The sequence below is a fragment of the Merops nubicus genome, unplaced genomic scaffold (assembly GCF_000691845.1).
Source record: "Merops nubicus isolate BGI_N331 unplaced genomic scaffold, ASM69184v1 scaffold21014, whole genome shotgun sequence".
Taxonomy (NCBI): domain Eukaryota; kingdom Metazoa; phylum Chordata; class Aves; order Coraciiformes; family Meropidae; genus Merops; species Merops nubicus.
Window position 1 is genome coordinate 17,470 of NW_008602538.1, and position 13,222 is coordinate 30,691.

Sequence of the window (13,222 nt, forward strand, 5' to 3'; positions counted from 1 at the left end):
TTGCGGAGAAGGCCGAGTGCTCCACAGAGTTGCTGGGGAAGAGCTGTTACTATTCTAAGCAGTAGCAGCTGATACAAATTTAAAATTGCCTTAACAAAAAAAAAGAGCAGAGTTGTTTTCCAGGCCGTGTTTCTACTGCATACACTGGCAGCACTTGCAGCAGTGCTGCTCCAAGCACACATGAAACAATAAGGACCTTTCTGATGCCTTCCAGACAAGTCAGAGCTATTCTGGGAGCTCTACTATGGGTTTGTAAATTCTCAGATCATTTTTGCTTCCTTAACACTTAGAAATATCTCCTTCCTGCCCTGCTAAAAACAAGTGGTGCTTCTTATTTTGATTTCCTAGAAAGGAGCAGGGATTTTTTTTCCCCCTTCCAGGCTCTCTCCAGTCCTTTTGTAGCGACTTGGCTTCCAGCTCACCAGCTAATCAGATCTCTCTTGTTTGAGACTGCCTGTACCAAGGGCTGTAACATCCAGGGCTTTGTTCTCCCTCTTTACCTGCCATTCCTCAGGGCCAGACGTGGAGTGAACAGGAGGAAGGACTCTTGCTTTTCCACAGCCAGCCCTCAGGGTCCCAGAGGGGGATCACTGACAGGCTCCTACAGAGATGACATCTTGCTCTGGAGAAGGAGCATGGCTAGGTCAAGAGGAAGAGTGAGGGGAAGGGGGCATGCAGGCAGAGGGCGAGAAGGAATTTAGACCCATAGTTTTGCCCCTTACCCCCCGCCCCGCTTCCTGTGGAAGGGTCAGCCTGTGGAGCCTGCTTCTGATGGCTGATGTTTTGCCAGGCTTGTAATTTCATGTTCGTTCTCACAGCACAAAAAATGTAATTGTGCAGTCCCTCCCACACAGCACTCATCATCGCCTGCCAGGGCTGACTCGTTTCCTGTTACATGCTTGCTTCAGCACTTCGTTTTTACCTTTTGTGGCTTTCCCTTTCCAGCCTCAGGAGCAATTTGGTGCTGCATTACATTTTCTGGCTGCTGACCCAAGAGTTATCCTGGTTTTGGGGTCTTAGAGCTTGGGGTGCTGCGTGGGGTTTGGTTTTAAGGTAGGAGAGGTAGCCGCTTTGTAGCACTTCTGGAAACAGGATCATTATCAAGCTGGCAGTGGCCCTGGGGCATGAATTTCAGAGCTTTCTGCTTCATCGAGATTTAGATCTGAAAACACAAAGCTCTGAGGGATTTTCGCTCCCCTCAGAAGAAACCATGCTGAGAGTTGTACGTCAAGGTCACTCAATTATCCCAGCCCCCTCCGCTCCTTCGTGTCACGTGACCTGCTTATAGCCCATGAAGATTTAAAACAGGGCCACAGATTGATTTTTCCCAAGGAAATCCTCCTGGGAGATAACCTGTGTGAATGCCCGGGCAGAGCTGGGCAGAGGTCCCAAGAACAGGGCTGAGCCTCACAAAAATCCTCAGACATAGGAGGCAGGGCTGGCTGCCCTGACAGTGAATGGTACCAGCAGCTTTGGCTTGATGTGGTTGCAAGCAGTGCAGAAACCCAAAAAAGGCTTTCCCCCGGGTTAAAGTGCTTCAAAAAAAAGGCCAGAGATAAAAGCTGCAGATTAGTGCCTCGCTCTGTGGCAAAGGCAAGCTACCCTGACCTAATGAATGTGATGCGTGGTTGCTTTGTACGCATGGAGTTACTGACCCGCTAGTTTGTAATAAAATCAGTTCCAGAAAATTTAAAAAAAAAAAAAAAAGAGAAAAATCCCCACCCTACTGATGCAAAATCTGCCTCCAAAGTAGGATATAGGCTGCCTTGTCAGCTGGGGTAATTTGGCTTATCAGATTTATTAAAATGCTTGTCGGTAATACGCATTTTATCTGATGATCTGATGCTGTAATTTGTTTGCAGCACAAAGTCAGCTTGTTTAATAAGCTGCTGAGGCCTGGGCAGAGGGATGGGTGGGTTTTCTCATCCGTGTGTTGGGGAGGGAGTAAGCACAGAGCCTGGTGTGTTGGTCAGGAGCCACGCACGGCCTCTGGCCCATGCGAACACTTGGTACAGCAGCAGCTATCAGGGGGCTTCAAAGCAGTTCCCAACCCATTTGGGGATTTTTGTGTTTTCACAGAAAGGCACTGCCTGTGTCTCCAGTGCCAGATGTTAGGTGGGAGGCAGCACCTTGGGAGGATCCCTGTTAGACACACACCCCCACGCCCATTCACACAGGCTGTGTGTGATCTCGTGTTATGGCAGTGCATGTGTGGCGGCCACACTTGCACGTCCTCACTGGTCTCTGCTCTCCCCTTACTGATGGCTCTGCCATACTGGGTTGCAGGCTCTCTTGGACCATCTAGCCTCCAGCATGCTTTGCAAGACCAGAAAACGCGAGGCAGGGCTGTGCTAGTGACCCCTCTGTCAACTTTGCCTTTCCCTCCTCCCCATCTATGACTTCAAACCAAACACAAAATGCAGAACATGATTTTTGTATTAGTTGTTTTAGCCAGAGAATCACCCTCAGCAGGGGCAACATAGAAATGTAATGAATAGCTGTACTGTCACGGGAAAATCCACAGCATGGATCATTTGTCTTCTTCAGCAGCGCTCATCACAGTCCAGTGGGGTTTGTACTGCTCTAACTCTCTGGAAAAGGGACGTGCTGGAACTGTCCCTACTTCTCACCTACTTACCTTGCTTCTCATCTTCCCGCAGTCCTTCAACACACCACATACCTCCAGGGCCACACTGGCAGTAGGTGATGAGGAAGGCAAAAATACCAGGGGAGCTGGCCATGGAGGAGCCTGGAAAGATTTCTTTCCTCCAAAGATGAGTTGTAGGTGGTTGGTACCTTTGGAGCTGAATATGAAGCACAAGGGAATTAGACCAGATTTGGCTCAGTTTCTCAGAGAAACACAGCTGATTAAAGAAAAATAAAATTGTTGACTAAAATGTGTGCAACACACAAATGAGCAAACCCTCATGCTTGGCTGTCTCACAGACCACCAGCCAATGTCCTTCAGGCTACTGGCCAGCCTGGAGCTCTTCAGCTGGCATGGTCGGGGGGGTGTGTACCATCTCAGCTGCACGTACGAGAGAGCAGAGGAACATTCACCCTCCTACTCATGGCGTGCCTGCATGAGCCCATCTAAAGGCATGCACCGTGGGCCTCGGGAACCCAGCCACCAGATACACACAGCTTGCAGTTTTTCCAGGGGATGCCGAGGGGTGTATAGCCCCGGGATCTGCCGATGGCTGTGGGAGCCAGTTGCCAACCCCAGGTGGCTGCTGGTGCTGGGCCAGCTTCCAGGATAGAGGCACAAGTGATGGCAAGCTGCTGCTGCTGCAGAGATCACAGCCAAAGCAGTTCTTAAGAGAAAATTAATTTCTGTAAATTTTGAGTTATGTAACTAAAGCTGGTCCAGGAAGAAGTGTAAGTTAGGGAGATTGAGACCAATGCCGAGCACCCAAATTTTAGCTCCCGCCTGCTTATCAGCTAATAAAAATACTGAAGAGACAGACATTTTGAAAGTGAATAGACATCCAAAAATCCTCTGGCACCTTTTCAACTATAACCACTGATGTGTTGACGCTTAACTAGACTTAAGTTCCTGACTTCAGGCATTAGGTATTTGAAACTTTGTCTCACGTCTTTTAATACATCTTTTAATTTAGCAGGACTTACTTGAGCAACTGCAATTTTCCCTAGAAAAAGTGTATTTGTTTTGTGAGTAATATTCTCTCTTAGAATAGCTTACATGTAGAACAGGAAAAATCTTAGCACACCTGATGTTTTACTAAGAAAGGAGATGAGAGTTACCATGTTTACTGTGTACTCTGAGCCAAGCCAGGCTGTGGTGTATAAAAGAAGATATGGGACATAGAGCACTGGATGTGATGGCAGAGCAGCACCGTGACTTCAGTCCCTGAGAGTCATTTGTCCACGTCATTACACTGTCCACATGCCTCCTGAAAATTAAGGGAACTTTTATGAGGGGGTGGTGAGAAGTCAGAGTCAATCTCTTTCCAAGTTCAAGAGAGTTTGTCACTAGGGATCAGCAATAAGCAATGCAACTCTTTTGCCTGTATGTTAATACAAGGCACCAGGGAGATATCTGCATATTTTTTGTACGTACTATGAGTTCATTATTACCACAAGACTTTTCTTTAAAGTCATACTGAAAGTATTTTCCCTAAGAAAACAATAAATGATTGGAAAAGCAAATAAATCAATGTTTAAAGGCTTGTTATCTTACCATCCTTACCACAACTGGCTCCTGCAAGTTCTGATGATGGATGAGCACATTAGAACTGCACGTATTTAAGGCACTACAGGCTTTTCAATGCCAGGAGCTTAAAGTACACTGTCAAGTTATAAATCACAGGCCAGAGTTGTGCCTTGACATTGTCACACTCCAAGCAAATCAAATGGCAGCATTATTTTTTAAGTCCTTGCATGTTTGTAATGAAATATTAGGTTTGGTTTTAATTTATGTTTTTACTGTGTTTGTTTGTTTTGCATTTTGCTCAGCTTGAGCAGGGAAACTGGGAAGTGCATTTCCAATAAATCTCACTTCTATTCATACGTGCTAACTGTGTTTGACTTGCAAATATCACAGGGAAATGTTAATTTAAAACATTTTGCGAGAAAGAATTTCCATTATATTGGGCTTATTGGTTTTTAAAACTTTATTTTTCTTTTATAAAACTTCAAACTTGAATTAAAATGTCTTAGCCTTCTCTTGGGATGTTGGACAAACCCACTCCTTACCTGCTAAGTCTTTCCTTCTGCACTACATGTTGCACCCACCTGTCCCCTCTGACTGTACTCCAGGGGGCTGTTTGGTAACACTTGCCTGCAGCTCTGTCCACCTGCTCATGTTGTAGAACACAACAGCCACCTGTGGACTGGTGCTTTGATTCTGCCTCCATTTTGACTAAGACTCATTTCTTCTTTCATTAGGTGCAAAGTTTCCCATTAAATGGACTGCGCCAGAAGCGGCACTGTATGGAAGGTTCACAATAAAGTCAGATGTGTGGTCTTTTGGGATCCTACTGACAGAGCTGGTAACAAAAGGGAGAGTGCCATACCCAGGTAAGAAAACAGCCTGAGCTCTGTTTCACCTGGGGAAAGGAGTAGGAACAAGTCATAAGCTTAAACTGGAATGTTTCTTTATTTTCACTGGACTCAAAGGAGGATGGTTATCATGCGTAAGTTCTGTGTATGCTTAAAAATGGTCCTGACTGTGAAAGGTGCTGTGTGGTGGTCATGATAAAAATGACAAGAAGACAGAAAATCCAACGTACTAATTTCTAATTTTTTTAATTGTTCTCAATTCAATTAATATACTTTCTAGCCAAATAATGAAAGCAATGTAAAATTACTGTACCGTGGAGCAAATAGTGTTCCACAGTATTGCATTCACTTTCAGATAACAACAGTTGAACTCCCAGAGTGATATTACTCTGTTTATTCTGTCAGTCTGGTTCTCTGCAAAGTTTGATGTCTGTCTCAATGTCTGATACTATAAAATCTCTTTTTTATACACTCTTAAATTTCAATCCTTGCTTTTGAGATGGATGGAAAGAAAATAATTCTGTAATGTGCAGGCCAGAGCTCATGGCAGGGTCACAGCGGGGCCAGATTCTCTGCATGGGGGAACTAGAGGCCTCATGGCTCTTTGTTGAAACCCTGCCAAGTATCTGATGGATTAAGATTTGTAGGAGGGATGATTTGATCTGCCTATGCAGAAAGAGTTTTTCATTCTGTTGCCCCCCTGAAGATTGCAGGCATTCAGGTGAAGAGCAAAGAGGTGAGGAGATAGCAGTGCATTACATGGAAAATACTGTAATGCCTTCATTTTCTTATCAGGGCATCTAGCTGCATCTTTATTCTTTTTATTAAAAAAAAAAATTATCTAGATACTCACCAATGTGTCTGTGTGCACTGCAGCTGATACAATGGAAAGTGTACTAAAGCAGTCTCAAATTTTCTATCTGTGCCATGGTCAGGCAGCCAGATCCATATATCATATTGCACAGGAGAGGTATCCAGGTGGAGTTCAGTTTATCCTGTGGCATCTCACACCACTTCAGAAGGCTGAACTCAGCAAAAATAAATTCCTAGAGTTTTACCAGGAATTTCAAATTTGCTAGCACCTAGCAGCCAGTAGCTGACATTTGGGGCAAAGAATATGGCGACTGGAAGGCCTCTCATGATCAGCAGTGAATTTTGTCATGATTAGCAGGGAGCAGCTTAGCAAAGCTACAACTGTGACAACAGAATGAGGTACCAGAAAGCCAGATGATGTGTTTCTGTGGGATGGATGAGTCCCTCTTGCCCATGCAGTTAAAGAAAAGCAGGCAACACAGAGTGGCTGTGTCAGTAGCCAGCACAAAGGTCTTCTTGCCATGAGGATTACTGGCAGTGGCATGGGAGAGCTGTGATTTCCGTGGGTTCATGAAGGCTTAAATGCAGACATGGCACGCTGTGTTAATGTCAAAGACAGAAAGAAGATAGGTAAGACTTAGCTGGTATGGTGCTGGTTGTTAGAAAGGGGGCAACACTCCTCGCTGGGCTGCAGGAAGAGGAAAAATTCTTAGTCACTACCAGCAGAGCAGCTGCACAGGTGCTCTCACCAGCCAGAGCAGAGTTAAGGTGAATTTTTTTCCTTGAGCTCTGCATTGGTGGGGCAGAGATGCTTAGTGATTAGTCTTTTCTCTTATCACATACATGAGCACAGACACGTGCACACATACAGGAAAAATACTATTCCTGGCAAAAGTGACCCCCTAAGTCCCATGTAACTCACAAGTCTGTAACTGAACAGTGTTGGCCATGGCAGCAGAGGATGTCTGCTCTTCCCAAGTTTTCCTTTCACTCTCGGAAGGAGAAGGAGGCCACTGGATGTGTGTTTTAAGTGCTTGCAATATATAACTTGTTGTAAGACCCATGACAGAAATCTGAGGCATGGTCTGTGTCCTGAAAATGTAGACAGTTTTATTACGTGGCAGTTTGAGCACATCAGAAGCAACGAGCGGCATCTCTCCTCTTTCAGCGCCGTCCTCCCCCTTTATCCCTCACTCCATAATGCCCTCACACACTCAAGGTCCTTCCGGCTCACTCTCCCCACACACACTAGGAAGACATCAAGTAGCTGGAAGCAACTTTTTGTGTGTTACATGTCACAGAATCAGCCTTTTTCTGCATGTTCACGTACTGCCTCGGTTACATGCTGCCCAAGTTCTACACCAGGGCCCTTCCTCCACACTGGGACTCTCACCTGGCTCAGCCAGGAGGTCTTAACCAATCTCACAGTCACCATCACTCCCATCACTCAGTCAGTTTTAGCTAAAGGCAGCCTCTGTTTTAAATCTGAGTTTCCAAAGTCTGTTGGGATTTCTACTTGGTTTCACTCCCTAGACGCATTTATAGGTTGAGGCAATGGTTGAGGGGAACTGGGGCCTTTTCAGAAGAGTCTGTCTTTTCATGTGCATTGAAAAGAGGGCTTAGACTTCACAAGATGACAAAGACCTCTTGAGCTACTAAGAAAACAGTATTTTCCCCTGACATAGAAAGCATCATCCATCTCCTGCTTCCTGCCAAGGAGAGGAAGAATCTCCTGGAAGGATGAAGTTTCATGAATTCAGGTCATTGTGTGGGTCAGGGAGTAGGGTTCAGATGCACCCACAGGGCTTTAACTGCCATCATGGCACAGCTTGTGTGAGGAAGAAGAGGTGGGAGTTCAGCCACTCTGAGAGGCAAGACTCAGCACTCCTCACCCAAGCAGACAACCTGCAGGTGAGAGGATGCAGTCTGTAGGCACTGCCAACCACTTGGCACCCAAGGCATGTGGATTCGCAAGCTCTGGAAGGGTCAGCTTTGAAAGAAATTGGGTCATGGAACTGTCACTTTGCTGTAGTACCCAGTTTCTGAAATAGTTGTGGGCATGTTGTCTTAATGTTCTGCTAATAGCTTGTAGCAGGCTTAGGGGAACAGGGAGAGGCCCTCAGACAAAGGGATTGCTTTGTTGCCTGACAAGATCTTATTGCCTGGAGAGGTCATTTATAGCAGACACCCTAGTCTTCTGGTGGTAGCCGTGCCTGCAGGGCACTCTACCTCGGCGCCTTGGAGAACTAGGCATTGTTTTAAGCTTGTGCAGAAGGAGGGACAAGTACAATGGGAAGAACAGAAGGAGAAGGCAGGCAGCATATGGGGGGGAACAGACTGTGGAACAGGACTTGGCATTCATTGTCCCAGGATTTCAGACAGTTCCTGTCCTGATGGCCCATTTAGGAGGAGAAGCTGGAGCAGTGGAGGAACATGTGAGCAGTAACGATTTTACTGGCAGAGATGAAGTTCAGGCTAAAGTTCATAATCAAGCCTTGCCCCAGATCCTACAGCTCCCACAAGCAAGACTGACTTTTTGACAAGTGTCCACATCTTCATCCTTCAACTGATCCCATTTCTCTCTCCATGGATGTAATGAAACACTGTAATAACTAATTTATTAGTTCTTTTCCTAGCCTTCCCTAATGCTTTCCTGCTCTTTTCACAAGGCAGCAGATTGAAATAAGCGACTTTCACACCTTTTCTGGGCATTGATGTTCTATTTCCACTATGAGAGTGGGGAATAAAAATGAGATGTGGGCAGAAGAGGAGCAAAAGTTTAAAAAATAGTCTTCATCATCAACTTTTTTTCAGTCAGCGTCATCAATTTTCAGAGTCTGTTTCTTTCCCCTTTCACAGATTCACCTTGGATCTTAGTTTGGGTTTTTTTAATGGAGTTCAAGAGTAGAAGGCTGCATTTCTCTAGCAGTGGTCAGAGGATTTGGGTTTTTTTAATATATTGCCTTTTGCATAGGCAAAACTCAGCTGCCTTAAACAAGCACCTTACTTGCCCCTAAACTAAACTTGCCCCTTCTGCTTTCTGCTGCACTTGTCACATCAAGAACACTTACATTTATGTCCAAAGTGAGAGCCACCATGATGCTATCCACATTACTGCCTCCAGCCAGGCAGGTCTTTAAGTCTGCGCTCCAAGCAGCTCAGCAGTCCCTGGGGAGCTGTGTTCAGCCTCCTCATCCCAGGGGGATGCTGGGCCACAAGTGACAGACAACATATAGGACACTGCCCAAGACTGGGGCCAAGTACACATCAGTGAGCCAGCATACATGAGTGTACCAACCAACCATCATCGTGGATGGTAGGTAAGGTGTTGAGAGAGCATTTCTGGGGATGGACAGCAGCTGAGCTGTTGTTTTGAGAGTCCTGCTTTAAGCATTTGTGTCTGTATTAGTTTAATCATTGGTTTGAAAGTATGTAGTGGGTATTGAAGGAGCGAAATGCTCAGTCCAACAGAAGCAAGCAAGAATAAAGTGGCTTAAAACCATCACAGTCTGCACTGGACTTCACATTGCCCAAAGTGGTCTATACAGCCAGTTAGCTTTGGATGAGAGGGTGCTGCCTAGTTACAGTAGTGTTTCCTGACTTCTGGAAGAGCAGCGTTGTGCAGATCTGTGCTGTTTGCACATCTGCTGTGCTCCATCCAGTCGGGCTCCTCAGAGCACTCCAGACCACCATCCAGTGTTTTCTTTAGCCACAGCTGGAAATTTTACATCCTCTTTTATGTCACAGTAACTGTGACTACTGCAGCTTTTCTAGGAGAAGGCAAGCAGCATTGTGTTTCTGTCCCCAGTCCATATGGGCAGTAGAGTTGTATTGTACTGAGCATTAAAGTAGCTGTATCCTGTGGCATCCTAAGATTATTGGAGGTTTCACTAATAGGCTAGGTGGTGAGAGGTTATTTCATTTATGGTCTTCTCAGGGAACAAAAAGCCAATGGAGAAGCCATCTTTTGGAAATTGAATGTTTCCTTCTTGGTTCCAGCAGTAATTCTAGAAACATCATGAGCACAACTTGATTTTTCAAAGAGGTGAAATAGCTGTAGTCTACAGAAGAATATTGCTGAGTATTTTATTCCACCAATTTAAGGATTTTAGGATAAACTTTTAAGGGGTCTAGAAGTGTACTGCAAGCAGAATTTCATTTATTATTTACTAAAAGAGTTGAAACTCTTGGGTATTCATTAGCAGAGTGGAGTTGTACAGACTGCTCACATATTCTCTCTGTACTGTTAGAAGTACAGATAAAACAAGCTGCTGCTATCAAAAGAGAAACACTAAAACTTGTAGGATAAGATAAGCAAATCTAGATAATAGGTTTGTAAACATAAATACATCTTTTAAGAGGTAAAAAGTATACCAGAAATACTATTTTTTATAAATCTTACTACTAATCCAATTGATTTTGAAAAGAATTTATTTGAATCTCCTTTCTTAAATTAGCAGCACATGTCAAAACTGACAGAACTTCTTTGGCAAATGCTAGGTGCTGCAGCCCTTGTTGGATTTATGAATTCCAGTAAGGAACATGAGGATTACTTGGTTTAGTTTCATATCTGGGTTTTACTGGGAAGGAGGGGAAAGGAGAACAGAAAAGGACACTTTCCTGGATTATACTGTGATGAGAAAACCTGGCTTGACTGACTTTCCAGGGACAAAAAAATGACTATGATTTCAGACAGCAGTATCTTTTATGTTCTTTTTGCTATTTTTTTTTTTTTTTTTTAAAAAGGGAAGTGTAGAGCTGTTTCCTCCCCCCTGTCTCTCTCCTCAGAGTTTTTCTTCCAGCGTGCAGTTTGTTATCAAGTTTCAGAGTGTGCTTCCAGAGTAATGCAGTGGATGAAAATACCAAACATTTGATATCTTAGACTAACAAATCAGTTGGGAAGGAGTTTTTCTGTGGCTGTTGCTTCAACCCTTGTTGTACCTAAAGGAGTACTGCCAAAATAAAACCAAAGAATACAGTTTGCTCACGGTTTAGGTATATACAGTAAATGAGTTACTACTAACACTTATTTTCGTAGCCTTCAATATGTAAGGGAAGCAAAGCACAGCAGTTCGTGCCCCAAAACGTGAGGTAATTCAGCTGAACTAAATACAAGTATATGAAAAAAGGGTACAGATTTTTGTTCAAAACACAAATTAAAATAAGTAATATTATAACACAATATAAGCAATATGTCCATTTTTTTTTTCTTGTAGCATCTTGAAAGCAGCAAGGCCAGAAGGTTTGGGATGATGCTGTCTTTTGGTTGGTGATGACTAACAAACCGCTAGCATCGTTTTTGTAATTTAATTAAAAAGTAGAGTATGTTTGAAAATGTTCTTGTTGGATAATGAGGAACACCCAAACATTTGTTCAGTGTGCAGCAAGCTTTTCTGATTTGTGAGTCTGTGTGACCCAAGAACATCAGTTTGGAGTCAATAATACAGGAGAATTGTAACTGTGCAGACTCTGATGTCTGCAGAGGACCATTATTACACTTATTTTCATCATTCTTTGGAATCCTAACCACGGACCACTTTAAGTGCCATACAAAGTGTTTGCTCCTACTCATACACATCTACCACCAAAAATAGAGTGGGTGGATGCAGGTGATAAATCAAACCCAAGAAACTAGTGTTAAAGTGTTGGTGTGCACGTTCAGAAATACTGTGAATCAGTAATCTAACCTTGCTTTTTGCAGTTATCACTGCTAAAGAGAACAGTAAGGTTTGTAGGAGGATGAAGCAGTTTTCTGGGGAGGTTCCTCCATGAGCAACAGGCAATGTAAGAAATGGCACCTCAGTGCCTGTTTGAAAATCAAAAGTGCTGCAGTAAGCTCACTAGAACTGTGAATCAACCAGGACATGGCCAAATGAGAGCCTAAATGCTAGTGGGGCAGCCTATGCAAGGCTTTCAAAGTGAAGACAAGCAGCTGGTATTTTAACATAGCAAGCAACAAGGAGCAACCAGCAAGACTACAAAAATGATCCTTGTAGAGACACTGCAAATGGATACCAGCAGGAGGAAATTGCCATGTCAAAACAAGAGGAAAAGGTGTTTTGCAATCCTAACATGAGGTGGTCGGGAAAGGCTGTACGTTGCAGATGTTCTTGCAAAACATCTCTAAGAATTAAACATAGCTAGGATGTGAGGACACAAAGACCAAATCCAAGCTACCAGCCCAAACGCTGTACACTGTAAGGATGTTACTCCCACTAGTCACGATGTAGATGAATCTGTATTGCAGAAGGTACTTGAATTGTTTCTCACAGGTAAGTTTACCAAGCGCATAAGGTAGAGAATCCCATGGGTCCTGAAGGTGGGGCAAGAAAATTTATGTGTCAAACCAGCAACCAAAGTCCTCCCTCCACTCTTAAATCATACACCAAAGGCCCAAGGTGGCCCACCACTGGAGGAAGGAATAGACCAATGTAGTCACAACGCACAACACAGCAAAGAAGGGAACAAAGTCAGTTTTACAGCCAGGCTGTGGGGGAAGGAAGGACAGACCCAGGCAATCAGTCCAATCCAAATCATATAGAAACTGCCAGGAGAGAGACTCACAATCTTCTTGTGCCATCCCAGGAACTCCACTTCCTATGAAGTCATGGAGCCCTTCCAATAGCCAGAATCCCCACACAACACACACACTGTATGAATAAACATCGCAACCCTACTGCAACCAGTCAGCTCTTATAGAGGTGGCTTCTTGCCCCACCTCCAAGTTAATGTGGAAGGCAGGGGCACCTGGTGGTGCCCACCAGTTTCCCACCCAAGGCTGGCCAGACCCTGGGTGAAAACCAATCAGGAGGGTCTTGCCTGGCTGTGGACATCATCCATATGCCAACCCTCATTCAGGGCTAGGGGTTTAACCCAAATACTTCATCATCTTAGATTCTAGAATTTTGGATAGTATTTGTTGTAATGCATTTATTTTCCTTAACCACTTGACATAGTACATTTCGCAGCTACTGTTGTTGGAAAGTGCCAAACCCTGCTCATTGTGAGTAAGCCAAGAGGGTAACCATAGGAGCAGCATTTTACTCCTCAGTAGATCCTAAAACCCTTTACTGAGAAAGAAGATAATGCAGGTTACCTTGCAGTAGGTGAAGAGCTGAAACAGGACATTGGGGTGGGTTTGTTTTGCTCATCTGAACCAAAAGAAGTTACTGTGATCGAGACAACCGTGTGCGTTGTAGCTATAGTTATGCTCAGGTTAATTTTCCTGGAATTTAACGGCGTGGATTTGTCTGCCCTTTGCAGGCATGAACAACCGTGAAGTCTTGGAGCAGGTGGAACGAGGTTATCGGATGCCGTGTCCTCAGGACTGTCCCATCTCCTTGCACGAGCTCATGATCCACTGCTGGAAAAAAGACCCAGAAGAGAG

The 13,222-nt window shown here is 44.4% G+C and overlaps 1 protein-coding gene across 1 annotated transcript in view; it reads left to right on the plus strand.

The window, feature by feature from the left end:
• The window catches only part of LOC103771119 (tyrosine-protein kinase Fyn), a gene marked incomplete at its 5' end in the record, with an annotated part of 25,975 nt that overhangs the window by 12,653 nt on the left and 100 nt on the right, over nucleotides 1-13,222 (plus strand). The window contains 2 exons of the mRNA XM_008938407.1: nucleotides 4,909-5,040; nucleotides 13,099-13,222. The exon at nucleotides 13,099-13,222 is cut by the window's right edge and continues 100 nt beyond it. Coding sequence (XP_008936655.1) covers nucleotides 4,909-5,040; nucleotides 13,099-13,222 — 256 coding nt within the window. The remainder of the gene's footprint in view (nucleotides 1-4,908; nucleotides 5,041-13,098) is intronic.